The 16190-nt window shown below is 37.7% G+C and overlaps 4 protein-coding genes across 5 annotated transcripts; 2 read left to right on the top strand and 2 right to left on the bottom strand.

Annotated features, from left to right (window-relative positions):
- Window positions 1-737: 737 nt before the first annotated feature.
- On the top strand, window positions 738-4453 carry LOC149610183 (uncharacterized). 2 transcript variants are annotated; one of them, XM_089858754.1, is made up of 9 exons: window positions 738-1535; window positions 1716-1871; window positions 1936-2025; window positions 2095-2668; window positions 2724-3002; window positions 3221-3289; window positions 3534-3878; window positions 3962-4095; window positions 4155-4453. In XM_089858754.1, the coding sequence occupies exons 1-9, from the start codon at window positions 774-776 to the stop codon at window positions 4296-4298; spliced, it is 2553 nt and encodes an 850-aa protein (XP_089714880.1). In that variant the 5' UTR covers window positions 738-773; the 3' UTR covers window positions 4299-4453. The 2 variants fall into 2 exon arrangements, with proteins under 2 accessions (XP_089714880.1, XP_089714879.1); XM_089858753.1 differs by having other exon boundaries at window positions 3534-3902.
- On the bottom strand, window positions 4437-9464 carry LOC149610182 (uncharacterized). Its single transcript, XM_089858751.1, has 14 exons — window positions 9181-9464; window positions 8874-9088; window positions 8352-8810; window positions 7835-7901; window positions 7694-7759; window positions 6721-7629; window positions 6604-6651; window positions 6383-6419; window positions 5609-6324; window positions 5506-5546; window positions 5307-5444; window positions 5044-5246; window positions 4863-4978; window positions 4437-4797 (listed from the first exon to the last, which is right to left on the bottom strand). The coding sequence occupies exons 1-14, from the start codon at window positions 9259-9261 to the stop codon at window positions 4672-4674; spliced, it is 3222 nt and encodes a 1073-aa protein (XP_089714877.1). The 5' UTR covers window positions 9262-9464; the 3' UTR covers window positions 4437-4671.
- A 108-nt stretch (window positions 9465-9572) lies between these two features.
- Window positions 9573-13946, top strand: alphaCOP (coatomer subunit alpha). The gene is made up of 8 exons (XM_089858750.1): window positions 9573-9948; window positions 10015-10571; window positions 10630-11152; window positions 11227-11591; window positions 11648-12044; window positions 12108-12782; window positions 12841-13176; window positions 13244-13946. Exons 1-8 carry the CDS (start codon window positions 9721-9723, stop codon window positions 13826-13828), a joined length of 3666 nt encoding a protein of 1221 aa, XP_089714876.1. The 5' UTR covers window positions 9573-9720; the 3' UTR covers window positions 13829-13946.
- LOC149610180 (thioredoxin-2-like) lies at window positions 13947-15343 on the bottom strand. The gene is made up of 5 exons (XM_089858755.1): window positions 15149-15343; window positions 14751-14818; window positions 14647-14683; window positions 14450-14578; window positions 13947-14391 (listed from the first exon to the last, which is right to left on the bottom strand). The coding sequence occupies exons 1-5, from the start codon at window positions 15170-15172 to the stop codon at window positions 14326-14328; spliced, it is 324 nt and encodes a 107-aa protein (XP_089714881.1). The 5' UTR covers window positions 15173-15343; the 3' UTR covers window positions 13947-14325.
- Between the last annotated feature and the right edge of the window lie 847 nt (window positions 15344-16190).

Raw genomic sequence — 16190 nt, 5'->3', positions numbered from 1 at the left:
AAGATCTGCCAATACTCCATGATCTTGTCGTAAGAATTTCTTCAATTATCCTAATAATATCATTACGACTTTTGGTTAAGTAGTATAAGTTGGTTGATTTGTACGTTTGCTATGGGCTCAAGATTAATGAGCGAATGAAATAAATTCAATGGAGTAAAATAAACATTGGCGGGCCTCTATATTGGTAAACACAAACATAGTTCGTTCTTTTGCCTCTAAACGCACTTTGAAATCTTTAGTTTCCTAAACAAACTTCAAGCAGGGTACGTGTTTGCGACACCCACGCTTTTTCAAACTTATATTTTACGTTTTTAAATATAACCGTGTAAAATTTTAACACTCTGCAAAATTCCATCTATAAATTAAACGATTCTTTTATTACTAAAGAAACATGACGTAAATATTACATGGTAAATAATGGCTTATAAATAATGCAATTTAATAATTGCATTTCTGACACACAAATTTACCTAAAACAAAGGCTAAAAATTTTCTAAACTAAAAAGTTTGAATTTTAGGAGCAAACATTTATCGATTTTATTAATTTCTCCAGACATTTACAACGATATGTATGTTTAACCACTCAAGAAACACCATAGTAACTCAAATTGTTTTAGTATAACAGAATTGTAGTTTCAAATAGATTTCACAATTTTAAATTCACCGCCCTTTGGGTTTTGGTGCGAACGATCCAAGTTGGCCGTGGTGCGGTCTAGGTAGTGCGTGATCGAGTTTTCCGTGCTTCATCCATTCATGGATGCACGGGGTTTAACATGTCATTACAAAATTTTCAAGATGGAGATAAATCGGCGTACAACCTGCAATCGATGAAAAACTTGGCATTCGTTTTACAAAAATCGAAAGGAATTGACAACATTAAATATTTATTATCGGAAAACGGAATTTACGAGGAAAATAATTACAAAAACCTTAACCCTAACGCCAAAAATCTTCAAGATGGCCGCGATATTGCATTGCCTTTCTCAACCGGCGACCAAGATGGAGTTCTTCCCGACCACATGGCGATGGAAACCATGTCCTCCACGGAGGACTATGGACACGATGAAACCACCGCCAATACAATTCTCAACGATCAAAGTACTTCGGAGTTGGACGCGAAACGAGTCGAAGAATGGTTGAAAGGTAAGAACGATGGAATGATATTTGAGTGCGATGAAGAAGATATGGGTATCTTCGACGGAGATTCCTGCGAGATTATGTCGCCCAAAATGAATCTGAGCGTGGATGAAGAGGTGACCAAATTGGCACTAGGTCTTCCATCTAGTCCCACTCCTAGCGATTCTGAAACTGCCATAGACGAGATTTTAATTCAACCTAAAAAGGAAAAAATAACGGAAAACTATGTTGATATCTTGGTTAAAACTGATGAGGGAGAGAAGTTCATTAGGGTTAAATCTACAATAGACTTTGAGGCATCATTGTCGAGTAACTTAACGAACTTATTTTCTCAAGTATCAAATGATAATACCATTCAAACCTTGGTTGAGTTACCAGAAGAAAGTGCATCAGACTTGGTAATTGACCTTATACATAGTTTTCTGTAGGATTGATACCATTTACACCAGGAGGCCAGGCTACTTGGCGGACAAAGTAGCCTGGCCTCCTGGTGTAAATGGTATCAATCCTCCTACTTTGAAAACTATGTATTTTGGGTAATTTCAGGCGTGTTGTTAATATTGAAAATATTACAATAGGGAAAAGGTATTTTACCCCCAACATATTCAATACCGGAAAGCCGATACAAACCTAAGGTCTTTAAATGCCCATTAATGGGCTGTGAGCAAATATTTAACAAAGAAACTAAGCTCAAAGTTCATTTGATGAGTCACGAAGAAACTAGGCAGTTTAAAGTAAATTTAATTCAAATTAAGTCAATAATTTGATTAGCTTTAACAATTTTTTTTCCTATATAAGTGTACACATGAAGGTTGCGACTGGTGTTTCACATCCTCTCATCGTCTTAAACGTCATTTAGCTTGTCATAATGACAAAAAAAGCTTTGTTGTAAGATAGTTATTGTCGTCGTCATCGTTGTTTTCTTGTAGCTTCATTTAAAACTTCTAATTTTATCAGTGTGACGAACCAGGTTGCAAACGCAAATTCACAACAATTTACAACCTAAATACGCACAAAAGCCTACACAATAGGCCTAGTTTGATCGCTTGTTTCCATCCCGAATGTGATGAAAGGTTTCCTACTAGACGTCAAATGGAATTTCATTTCAAGAGTCACACTGACGTGCTAGCTCCTTATCCTTGTCCCATACCTTCTTGTGACAAACGTTTCTTTTCATCAAACTTCCTTTCCTCTCACCTGAGAGTTCATCAGTTTAGCGAAGATGATTTAACTTGCCCCATTGTAGAATGCAAAAAGAAATTTGAAAGAGTTTGTCAATTACGTCAACATATTAAGTCAAATCATACGAACGAAAGACCTTTTGCCTGCAACTTTGAGGGTTGTATGTGGACTTTTGTCACGGCTAGTCGCTTAAATAGGCATATGAGAAAACATACTGGAGAAAGGAAATACGTTTGCCCCGAACCTGGTTGCGAAAAATCCTTTATGAGACCCGAACACCTTAAAGGACACGTCATAGCGCATACAGCGAACTTAAACGGAGACAAACCATTCAAGTGTCCAGTTGAGAGTAAGTGTTATAAATCCCCGTAACAACCGTCGTTGCTCATCTACTTCATTTTAAGATTGCGACGCTTCATTCACTGCCAAATCCAGCGTTTACGTTCACTTAAAGAAACACAACGCGACGGAATTAACGCTTTACCCTTGTCCCATAAATGGATGCAATCGAAAATATCGTAGCAAACCTAGTTTAAAGAAACATTTATTAAACGGACATTCAACTCCAGCCGACAGTATCAATAACTTACCAATGGTTCCCATTGTAGAGGCCATGAAACCGCCAGAACCATACGCGAACGAAATTGGAACCTTATTGAAAAATATCGAAGCCATCATGCCTGGTAAGAAGGGTTCCGAAGATAGGTTACTTCGCGCTCCCATAGATAAGAGCTTTTGGAAATAAATTTCAAATTCTCAGAGCAAGGGAGCAAAATCAATTGTAGTTTAAAGGCTGTTGACTATTGTTAGTTCTCAGTTTTAGAGGCTACAAACAAACAAACGCTCAATGTAGTTACGTTAGCGTAATTAGTCTCAGTATGTCTATATTATTTAATTACAGCTGCCAAAGATACAAACACTTCAAGTATAAATGCTCAAGAATCTAGTCTAATTTTACCCGAGGAAATAAGTTAGTTATTTACTTTGGCCCGAGGGGGAAGACACTTGAGAATTCGGGTGTACAATATGACTTGAACTCAATGTACTGTCAAAGCTGAACTCTGAGTTCCAAAGGATTTGAACTCAATACACTGTCAAAGCTGAACTCTTTTGAACTCAGGTGTACACAGAGATCCAAAGCGTCTACCCCCTCGCTTTGGCCTATTTGCGAATGTTCATTCGTTCTATAGGAGTCACATTGGTTTTTTTTTTAGTGGAAGGAGATTGCCTCGAAGCTCAACCCGAAACGGGAGAAAGTTTAATTAATTCCATTATAGAGGAAGCCGCGTCAATTCCTTCAAACCAGTCTACGTTGGATCAAATAATAAGTCAAGTTTCTACAGAGAATGAAGGAAGTAGTCGTTGCACTTCCCCGGAAGGAAGTCTTTTGAGTAGAAGAAGCAGCGTTATTGGAACTGGAAGTGAAATGGACACACTCATTCTTCCTCCTTTACCTCAAGTTAATAAAGGAGGATCCGCAAGAACTGATTTTTGTAGTAACGCTATTCTCAGCGCCCGAGCTCGGAAGAGACGATTGTTTAGACAACAGTTGGAAAATGGTACAACATCTCATGATCAGATTGGTAAGAAAGACTCTTAAATTGATAAATGTTAATGGAAGTAATGATTTTTTTCTCTTTAGAATTGAGATTAAAGGACCAACTACTACCAGCAGGAATGCTTTCATCAAATTCGGACGTATTTTTAGCATCTTCATCTATTTCGTTTGTGGACCAAAGTGGAAGACCACCTTTGGAACATTCTCAACTACTTCAAGTACGCTTTAGGCGTAATTTCATGACGTAATTAGACCTAATAATGAAATTTACTCGCAGGATGATCCGCCTGTAGTACATTCTGAAATTTATTCCGATAACATTTTGGACTCGATATCAACTGAACTTCAGAATCCTTTATTATCTGAACCTTCCAGCAGCGTTTTTCCTGGAACAGTCATGAATTTAAATGACTTGGAGTAATGAATGAATGACGCAATGAGAAATAGACGGAAAAGTATTTTATAGTTTTAAGCCTACAAGCTGTAGACGTGATATGTAGAGGTTTTATGAGGCAATATTTGACATTGTATTATTAAAAAGAAATAAAGAAATAAAATATTTAAGGTGTAACAAAATAGATTTTTATTATTCCAGTTTTAAATTTTACAGGATTATTTGTTTTTATTTTTACAAACAATGTTCATTAACATTTTATACAATTTTTTAAAAAGCTGTTCTGTTACGAAAGAATAGTTAGTTTTACTGTATTTTATTCACTTTTACACACTGAAACAATTAGAACGAACGAAAACATTAACGTTTTATAGTTTATTTCGTGGGAAACATTGGATGTTTAAATCTTCGAAGTAAGCTTCGCTACATCTTCATTTGGTGGCTCTAATTTTAGTAGCATCGTTTTCAAAGTTTTTACGTCAGCTTTAAGTTTAGACGGAGTTTCTAAAACCCATTTATCTATTTCCTGAAAGAAGAAATTGAAAAACATTGTTCATTTTGTATAATTTAACGTGCAACGAATGAACGAACTTCAATGATTTTCTTCCTTTTAACGTAAAAATGCGCTTTGATAACTTCTTCGAAACCAGGCGTGGGGTTTCTAAGTTGATCTATCATCCCGTATGTAATGTTGTTTGTCTTGACGCCTGTTTAACATAAAGATTAGAACCTAAGATGGTTTCCAAAACCTTGACAATGACGTTAGCTTTACCAATATTATAGTTATCACTCTGAACTTTTCCCAAATCAGTCCCGATAAACGATTCAAAACCAGGTTCGTTAAAATAGGGATCTTGTACAAGAATTAGGGATTGAATCGACACTAGGACTTGTAAAACTGTGGACATTTCTGTCCACATTTCACCTTGGGCTCCATTCCAAGTACCCAAAAGAGACAGGCAAACTTTACCGCAACTAAGAATTGAACAATTATTGTAATTGTTCGTTCAAGGAGAGGTAAGTAACGCAACGCACTTGTACAAATTTGGATTGAACCTGACGGTACCACCTCCTGTAGTTTGGAAATGAACAACTGGTGGAATTTTAGGATAGTTATTAGGAAAGTAGATATCGAAAACGAAGCAACCATTTGAATATGGCGTTCCTTCAGGACTAAAAATATTTTAAGGTTAATTAATTAAGTTGAAAGCTAACTAATTATAGATTAATTTACCCCGTGATTAAAGCTCTCATTAATGTACAATTTGCTTCGTCCTAGATTAAAAATTTTTATTTATTTTAGACACTAGTGAGGGAATTAAAACTACCCAACTTACAGTGCGAACGAAAATTGACGAAGCCAAATCAAGCGGTAACGAGGAAGATAACGATGATAATTCTTGGGCAATTCTAAGGATTTGTTGCTTAGAAACGAGCGAAGAGTTTTTAACTTTGCCAGCGAAATGATGTCCTTTCGTTTCATTGTCAACTGTGAGACTGCAGCTTTCAAACTGCAAAGGTTTTAGACACTTTCTGTATATTTCGGCCAAAGCTTCGTCTTCAGTTTGAGAATAAACGCTAGTAGAAGGTTGGCAGAGTGGAACGGTAACAGAATATTCGCAATCCATTCGTTCGTTGCCTTCCTTCGAGGCATTATTGTTCCGCAAACCGTTCCTAATAGTGCCAACATCGTCCTTTATGGGCAATAAATTGGCAACTGTAAGAGATTCCGCGACATCCAAAAATAATTGCGAGATTGATCTAGCAATTTTATCATCGGCCAAATTCGAATTCTTATTCGAGGTTTTGTCCAAATTGATTCCAGTTTTGGAGGACTTGTTTAATAACATTGGATTATAATAAACAACGTCGTCTGCGTGACTGATTTCATTGGAATGAGGCAACATTCCAGGAATGGAACCGTTAGCGGATATTTTATCAATCTGGCTGATGATATAGTTGGCCTTTTCCGATAGCTTTTCCAATAAGGAGTAAAGACTTGTCGATTGCCCAGGAAGAAGGGTTAAAAGACCAACTAACGATGGTTGTTTCGCTGCAAATGGGAGGGAAACGTTAGAAAGAGCTAGCTTACGCGGGTTTTTTCCCCGTACCTATTTCAGACACGATGGAAATTATGACGCGATATAACTGAAATCATTAAAAGATTGAAAGATTATAAGTTTGTTTTTCTTTTATAAAAAAGAGATCGTTTAAGTTGATGATCTCTGAATAAGGACGGAATTTATCTTCACGATAAAATCAGTAACATTAAACTGTTCTTCATTGAAGAAAAGTTGTGGTTATAAGCTTAAAGACAGTAGGCAACATTTACCCCAACATGATGAGAGATTTCAAGGAACGAATCAATTTTCAAGTATTTCTGAAAACAGAACCAAATTTAAAATTTCCTGATTATCACTGCGACTGCGAGGGGAGCGATTTATTATACTTCAAGGAAAGGAATCAAAGCTGATCCTTCTAAAATTCCATAAATTACGTCATCCATGGCGGAATTAGTAACTGGGCAAGATGACCCGTTGGAGGAACTGCTAATTGAACCGTCGGAATAATTTCCATTTCCATTTGCAACTTCGGAAGAGAACGAACTTCCTTCTCCCGAACTGGATCTCTGTAGTTCTGGTTTGGAAATTGCGGAAAACTCTTTTCTCAAATCTTGTAGAACGTCGCTCAAAACGATCTCCAATTGACGATCTTTCTCTTTCTGAGCCGCCATGTAAGCTTTGACATCCCAACCAACGCGTTTACTAGGATAAACGACACCACTCGCGGTAAATTTAATTGGCAACTTGTGGATCGAGACGGATCTTATTTGTTTGGATTTTTTAACGTCCGCCGACGAGACGTAAGTCTTCAAGTTACTCGCGCCTTTGGAGGTTTTGAAAGCTAATGGACTAGAAGGGGCCGAGAAGGAAATTAGTTTCTCCCCTTCACTCGTTTCTAAACTGGAGTTTGAAGAAGAGGAACTGCTGGCTTGAGTAGAATCGATTGAAATAAGAGATTTAGAAGAGTTTCCCGCTGTAGTAGGTTTATTTTGAGTTTGTGGTAAGAATGCTTGGATTAGGGGGTAACTGGGCGGACTGTTTCGCGCCCCACGCGGTGTTATCTCACTAACGACGCTCAAACTGAGTAAAGAATTCTCCACGTCGTAATAGGCTCCGTTTACGTATTTTATAGGATCATTTTTGCAGTTAAAATTGGTCAAGTTAAGTCGACAATACGTCTGAAGAAACTGCTTGACTTTTTCCAAAATATCTTTCATGTTGGAAGTTGGATTCCAATACGATAGTTGGAAAAGTTTTAGGAAGTCAAAACTAGTAGGGTTCTCATTGTTAATTCCCTAAAAAATGTTAATGGACATTAGTTTAATCAAGATCAAAGGGGGATGGGTAAAAATTTGGTACTTTAATCCTTGGACGGATAACTCTCACTGTAGGTGGATAGAATGGATACAAATCCATGTCAAACTCCTAAAATTATCAGGAACACCAATTAAAAGTTAATAATTAGCTGATTAACTTGGGTAATTACTAATTAGTAATTACCATTCTCAACTCAATATAATCATAGTTAAACTTTTCATTTAATTGTTTCAGATCTTGGGCTAAAAGCCTGAAAAAATTTTTTTTAAATTTTTTTAAACTAACTCATAGGTACTATCAGAAGTATATAATACTTCTCTTCGAGAGAAGTGTGTACCACAAAGCGGGGTAAGTGTAACGTCACTCTTCCCAACATCGGATCATTTAGAGCAAGGTTACTAAACCGAATCACATACGCGATAAATAGTTCCCTCATATTACTCTATTAGCGTTTAAATATTTGTGCATTTTTTTCCCACGTCAAGACGAGGTTTGTGGGATGATTGCTGGGGATTTAGTGCCAAACAATTATAGAATTCACCTTACGGTGCGATGCCCATTTGTAGTTTGATGAGCGGGAAAGCAAACTAAAAGGGGGAGCCTGGGAAGAATGACGTTACATAACTAAAGCGTTAAGAGGATACAGAGTGTCATCCTTCTTCTATTATCCCCTTCTGGTACTATGTTGAGATAAACTTACGAATTTTCTTCAAATTTTGCTAGCTTAACAATCCATTTGAAGATATTATCATCAATTGGTTGACTAGAAATGCCCGTGACCTTTTCGTGTTCCATGACATTAATGAGGTCATTAGTTAGAACAGCTGAAGCTGCTGGATTACTGAAGATTTGTTTTACTCTCTCTTGTTTGTACTTGGTAGAATCTGATTCAACGGAGGCGTTTTTCGCCATTTCTTCCCGCAATTTAGCTTCTCTGGCTTTCCACTGAATTTTCAATCTTGTTGTTCGTAATTCCCAATCAGTAGTAAAGATTCTGTCATCATCAGAAAGCATATCATCAATAAACATCCCATTGTCATCAGAATCATCTTCATCCATTTCTTCCGCCATTTCGTCTTCAGTATGATCATCATCATCGGAAGATAATGACTGATTGTAATCATTGCATTCGGACTTAGCGATGTAAGTTTGAACAATCCTAAAGATGATGTCGGGTTAAAGTTTGATGAAATGACAACAAGGGTAATCTTGACAATTTTACCGATTAAGAACATCTTTGACTTGAAACTTTTTGTCAGAGTTATCTAAGAGAAATTCATTCAGGGAGTTGCACCACAAGCCAACAGTTGCGGGGCCTTCAATATAGAAGTTACTTCCCTCATCATATTGCGGGTAATGTTCAGGCACAAATAACTTTATTTCATATAAATCTATTTGAAGTTTGACAAGAACTCGTCCATCCTGTAAATCTTTCGTCTAGGGAAGACACGGTTATGGTGTCCAACAATGGTAGTGACACTGTGACAGCCAGTTTCTGGCATACTTTTACGTAAGACATCAAAACTTACCTCGAGTAAAAGCACTTTATCGTTTTTATATTCTTCAGACCAAGTATCGAAATGATCGACAACGATTTTACCAGTTGCCATTTTTTATTAATTGTTTTAATCAATTAATTACACTTATACTTCTCATTTTCGTTCTGAGAACTGTCACCAAGTTGCAAGTCAACAACTACTGAAAAGCAACTTGAACTATGAACGGAGATGTAGGACAACAAAGTTAGCAAACCCCCTCTTTTCATTGGATCGTTTCCAAGTAGGTCAAATGACGTAATCAATTTTTAAAAACTCCGCCATTTAGCACGTGACCACATTGGAGTTGGGAAAAGGGAAAAGTCCAACTATATCACGCGCTTGTGGCGTCATCCCGGTGCAACCCAAAGAAAAGGCCGAAAATTATTTCCTGTTTTCTCCAACCGGCTTCCGGCCACGGCATCCTATATTGTGTGTACTGTTAAGCCTAACGTGGCTGGTCTTCAACGTCAACTTCAAGTTGGCTCGTAAAGAAATTAATTTTAATTAAAGTCGGTTATTGTCGATAGATAAATGTTAACCAAATTTGAAACAAAGTCGGCTAGGGTGAAAGGGCTAGCATTTCACCCTAAAAGGCCCTGGATTTTGACTAGTTTGCATAATGGAGTCATTCAACTTTGGGATTATCGAATGTGCACTTTGCTTGACAAGTTTGACGAACATGATGGACCCGTTCGAGGCATTTGCTTTCATAATCAGCAACCTTTGTTCGTCTCGGGAGGCGATGATTATAAGATAAAGGTTAAATTTGCAGCTTATTAGTGGCGTTAAGCCTATAACATAAAAACTTAATCATTGATTGAATAGGTTTGGAACTACAAACAACGGCGATGTATCTTCACTCTCTTGGGTCATCTGGATTACATAAGGACGACGACATTCCACCACGAATATCCATGGATTCTTAGCGCTTCAGACGATCAAACCATCAGAATATGGAACTGGCAGTCTCGTACCTGTATATGCGTTTTAACTGGACACAACCATTACGTTATGTGCGCCCAGTTTCACTCCTCAGAGGATATGGTAGTTTCTGCTTCTTTGGATCAAACCGTCAGAGTTTGGGACATTTCTGGACTAAGAAAAAAGAACGTGGCACCTGGACCCGGAGGATTAGATGACCATCTTAAAAACCCTGGACATACTGATTTATTTGGAACCTCTGATGCGGTGGTCAAACATGTATTGGAAGGACATGATCGAGGGGTTAATTGGGCCGCTTTTCACCCAACTATGCCTCTTATTGTCTCTGGAGCTGATGATAGACAAGTTAAGCTTTGGAGAATGAATGATTCCAAAGCTTGGGAAGTTGATACTTGTAGGGGACATTACAATAATGTTTCTAGCGTTATTTTTCATCCTAGGTTAATAATGTTAAGAGTTCAGCCAGTAGAATTAAGCCTAACACTTTTTCTTCGATAGGCAAGAATTAATTTTAAGTAACTCTGAGGATAAAAGCATCAGGGTTTGGGACATGACAAAACGAACGTGTTTACACACCTTCAGGAGAGAACATGATCGTTTTTGGATCTTAACTGCCCATCCCAGCCTTAATTTCTTTGCGGCTGGTCATGATAGTGGCATGATCATCTTTAAACTTGAAAGGGAACGTCCGGCTTTCGCTGTTCATGCCAATATGTTGTATTACGTCAAGGATAAGTATTTGCGAAAGTTGGATTTCACCAACTCAAAAGATTCAGTCTCCTTACAAACTAGAGGAGGAAATAGAAGCCCAGTTTTCAGTTTGTCTTACAATGCCGCGGAAAACGCTGTTCTTCTCAGCACGCGAACCAGCAATTTGGATAACAGCACCTATGATTTGTACTTGGTCCCTAAGGAAGCTGATTCCCAAAATCCAGATTCAGCTGAATGTAAGAGATCATCGGGTCTCACGGCTGTTTGGATCGCTAGAAATAGATTTGCAGTTCTAGATAGAACTCATACTGTAAGATTCAGGCCTGAAGTATTCAACAACTGGACAGCAAAATAATTGGTCTAAAAATTGGAATGATTTTCAAGGTTATCATTAAAAACATCAAAAATGAGGTGGTCAAAAAGGTTCAAACCCCGAATTGTGATGAAATCTTCTATGCTGGAACAGGAATGCTATTATTGAGAGATAGTGAAGGAATGGTCTTTTTTGATGTCCAACAAAGCAGAGCTTTGGCCAATGTTAAAGCCCCCAAAGTTAAATACGTCATTTGGAGCTCTGATATGAGCCACGTAGCCCTTTTGAGCAAGCATACCATCACCGTTTGCAATCGTAGAATGGATATCTTGTGTAGTATCCAAGAAAACACTCGAGTTAAAAGCGGCGCTTGGGAAGAAACTGGCGTCTTTATTTACACAACTTCGAATCATATTAAATACGCTCTGACTAATGGGTCGGTTTATTTCAGCTCTTAATCTAGAGTAAAACTTCAACTAATTGTCATTACAGAGATCACGGAATTATTAGAACTTTGGACGTTCCCATCTACATAACCAGAATTCACGGTAGTAGCGTTTATTGCTTGGATCGAGAATGTCGTCCCAGAGTGCTGGGAATTGATCCAACTGAATACCACTTCAAATTGGCTTTGGTTAATCGAAAATATGACGAAGTTCTTCATATGGTCAGAAACGCCAAGTTGGTGGGTCAATCCATCATCGCTTACTTGCAAAAGAAAGGATATCCCGAAGTTGCCTTGCACTTTGTCAAGGACGAAAAGACGAGATTCGCATTAGCCTTAGAGTGTGGCAACATTGAAGTTGCTTTGGAAGCGGCTAGAACGTTGGATGATAAAAATTGTTGGGAAAAGTTGGGAGAAGCTGCCTTACTTCATGGAAATCATCAAGTACGGTGGTAATTGGTCTATTTTATAAATAATTCCGTAATTATTGTTTTAATTACCTAACAGGTTGTTGAAATGGCTTATCAAAGAACCAAAAACTTTGATAAACTCTCTTTCTTATATCTGATCACGGGAAACCTGGAAAAACTGCGTAAAATGATGAAAATTGCCGAAATTCGTAAAGACATCAGTGGTCAATTTCAAAACTCCCTCTACCTCGGGGATGTTGGAGAAAGAATCAAAATTCTCAAGAGCTGTGGTCAATCATCTGTCGCGTATCTCTGCGCAGTAACCCACGGTTTAAATGAAGAAGCTGAATCATTGAAGACCACTTTAGAAAACAACAACGTTAGCCTCCCAGAAGCCAACCCTAGTGCCATTTTACTTCAACCACCGTGCCCCATCACCTACACGGAGGAAATCTGGCCGTTGTTAAGCGTTTCACGCGGATTTTTGGATGGAGCGATGGGTGGATCAAAGAAAACAGCCATGGCTGCTGATATTGCTGATGAAGGTATGGGTGAAGGATGGGGAATGGACGCGGACCTCATTCTGGATGAAGATGGAGGCGTTCTGGATGGAGGAATGGATCTTGAGGAAGATGGAGAGAAGCCGGGAGAAGGTGATGGATGGGAGGTTGAGGATGACTTGGAGTTACCTCCTGAATTGGAACAGAGTGGAGCCACAACAGGAGGGGAAGGATACTTTGTTCCACCAACTCACGGTGTCCCGCAGACTCAGGTAAGCTGAAGACGCGTTTGAATTAATCCTTCGTTCTTATGGAAGTAATTTTTTACAGATTTGGTGCAACAATTCGAAATTACCTGTGGACCATATTTTGGCTGGGTCCTTTGAAACTGCCTTCCGATTACTCCATGATCAAGTTGGATTTGTCAACTTTGAACCCTTGAAGACGCTCTTCTTAACAACGTACAGTCGATCGCGAAACGCGTATCAAGGACTTCCGTATTTGTCAACTATGTACGGATATCCGCATAGAAATTGGAAAGATGCCGGACCAAAAGGTGGACTCCCAGCTGTTGGTTGCAAGTTAAATGACCTCATTCAAAGACTACAATCTTGTTATCAACTTACAACCTCCGGAAAATTTCAGGAAGCCATTGATAGATTTAGGGTAAGATAAAATTGCGTAGCTCCATAGAATTTCGGGGGGAAAATAATGGGGCGAGTCCGTTTTTCAGATTCTACTTCTCAGCTGTTCCCTTTTAACCGTTGACACCAAACAAGAAATTGTTGAAGTGCAACAATTAATGGAGATTTGTCGCGAATACGTCTTGGGTCTTTCCATGGAATTGGAGCGAAAGGCTTTACCGAAAGATTCCCTTGACGAACAAAAACGGATTTGCGAAATGGCGGCGTATTTCACCCATTGCAACCTACAACCAGTTCATCTGATATTGACCTTGAGAACGGCTTTAAACCTTTTCTTTAAACTAAAGAACTATAAAACGGCGGCTTCCTTCGCTAGACGCCTTTTAGAACTCGGACCCAAACCGGATTTAGCCGCTCAAACCAGAAAGTACCTCCAGGTATGCGATAAAACCCCAACAGACCAACATCAGTTGCAATACGATGAACATAACCCTTTCTCCGTTTGCGCGACGACCTATAAACCCATTTATCGAGGGAAACCGGAGGCAAAGTGCCCCTTCTGTCAGTCTAGTTACATTCCCGATTATAAGGGTTCAGTCTGTCGTATTTGCAGTGTGGCTGAAGTTGGCAAGGATACTATAGGCTTAAGAATCAGTCAGTCGCAGTTTCGTTAAGGTATCATATGGGGTTTAATTATAACATTGTTTTAAGTGTAACGAATCAAATGAAGTGTAATAAATATTTAACATACATTAAAATTATCCAATAAAAGTAATTATTTCAAGAGTCCAATTGTAGTTTGAAATTATTTATTAACGTTTGATTACAATTTAATAACGAGAGATAAAAAGTGCCGAGTCGTTTCGAAGGACTTAAAACACTTAAAGCCATCTTGTTTTTTGTGCACACAAATTGAAGTAGAATTTAATTAATATATTTTTTCTTTTCAAAAACAAAGTGAGTTATTAAAAAGTAAACAATATAGGAATGATATATAATCCGTAGTAAGAGTTTTAGATTTGCGTAAAAATTCAATTTTGTGACATTTATTTTTTTTTTATAAACTTAATGAAGGCAGATTTTTTTCCCCTTGCATATTTTTTTTGCCAAATGGACGGTGGCATAATTAATTAGCATTCTAATCTACTCTGGTGTCCCGTAATTTTTTAATTTAATTAGCGTGTTTTACCACCATTTCTTCGAGTTTGACTTGGTTCGCTCCGGAAAATTCATCAACCTAATATTATTATGCTTTAGGTATCTTTCTGTTCTTGTAAGTAGGGTTGGGATCATACCTTTGCCTTGTTCTTAAGGAACAAGAATGTTGGCATACAACTGATGTTGTATTCTTGCGCAATATCTTCGCATTCGTCAACATCAACCTTGATGAATGTTACCTTATCCTTGAATTTCTCAGAAAGTTGCTGTTCATAATGAAATTAACTAGTTGGGTTTAAATTCAATTTAAACTTATTTAAAACTAAAAGTTTACTTCAATGAATGGTGATATAGCTTTGCAGGGACCACACCTAAAATTAATCAGGATTAATTTTGACACAGAAGTTGATTTCAAAATTTTAGTTATTAAATAATTACCACGTAGCAAAAAAATCCACTACAACTAAGCCAGCACCAGCTTCTTCCAAAATTTTATCAAAGTGATCCTATAATAATAAGTATAATTTTATCAAAGTGATCCTATAATAATAAGTATACACTACCATTATTATTGACTAGTAAAGTGTTATACTCCCATTATACACTCCTGTGGTTAAGCTAACTTTACCCCAGGGGTCCCTCAAACGCACTTACATAACTATTACTCTAACCATAAGAGAATAATCCGCTTATGCTCTAACTTGATTAATTTTTATCGCTTCCTAAATTTCTACATCGATGAATTACACACTATCAAAAGGCTTAGTTTCAATCTAATTAAGCTGCCATTATCTAAAGTTAATTAGATGGAAAACGTTAATTTTCAAAAGACTTACGTGATCGGTAATTTGAACAACCATTTTCGATGTTTTTAGGCAAAGTAAAATTAAGGTTTATTAAAATTAAAATTCCTAGTGATCCGAGTAACAATTGCAGTGATTGTGAATTCGTCACAGCGGCCGGTGAGGTGTAATCTGCCAGTCCTTTTTACACACTACATAGGCGTGGCTTCCCGGAATAATGAAGAAAAAAACGCGGGAAATGTTACGTAGCTTACGCGCGAAAATCGCAATTTCCCTCCCCCGCGGCGTAACTCTTCCTCGACCAATCAAAAGCAATTATTTTCGATTTCTGCGTTTTATTGAAATCCGGGTGATTTGAATGTTTAAAAATTGCATTTTGTGGCGTAAACCCTTATAAAATCAGTTTGTAAGGTAAATTTTTAGGTATTGCCGTATTAGGCTTACAATTAAGCCTCTCCTATGATGAATTAGAGTAAGGTTTAGGCCCGAAATGAGGTTAATTAATTATCAAGGGCGTTTTCCTTTTTATCATTGGAGTTTGTAGATGGATAACCCAAACACTGAGTAAATAAAAATGCCTCTGAAAATTCGTTTATTCTATATTGCACCATAATTTTATAGAGGTATAAAAGGTAATAGAAACTTGGAGGAGGGAAGTTGTAACTGGAGTAGCATATTCTACTCTAACACGCTTGGGCGCCATAGTTTTTTTTTTTTTTTTTTTTGCTCCGTTTTTATTGTCGAGCTAGGACCAAATAAAAGGTCTTACAGTACCCTGTTTTAGGTTGGGCAAAAGCTTTAGCAACAAGATCTACTATACACACGTGACTAATCTAGTAAAATTGAAAATAATGCTGGGATTTTTCAATCAGCCACGAATGCCCCTCCCTCCACCCCCAACTTTCTGCTCCAGTATCAATCTTCCCTCCTCCAAGATGGAAATACATATCCTTGAAAGGTCGACAAAATTCCGGGTTCAGACACGCGCAACACTTGGAAATAATGTGGAAATAGTGAAGGTTACACAATCTTTGTGCCAAATTTCACATTATTTACATCAGTGCTTTTTTTGATA

Source organism: Phalangium opilio, unplaced genomic scaffold (assembly GCF_054372755.1).
Source record: "Phalangium opilio isolate 3A_F unplaced genomic scaffold, DU_Popi_V2 ptg000329l_1, whole genome shotgun sequence".
NCBI classification, from domain to species: domain Eukaryota; kingdom Metazoa; phylum Arthropoda; class Arachnida; order Opiliones; family Phalangiidae; genus Phalangium; species Phalangium opilio.
This window is presented reverse-complemented; position numbering and strand designations above follow the sequence as displayed.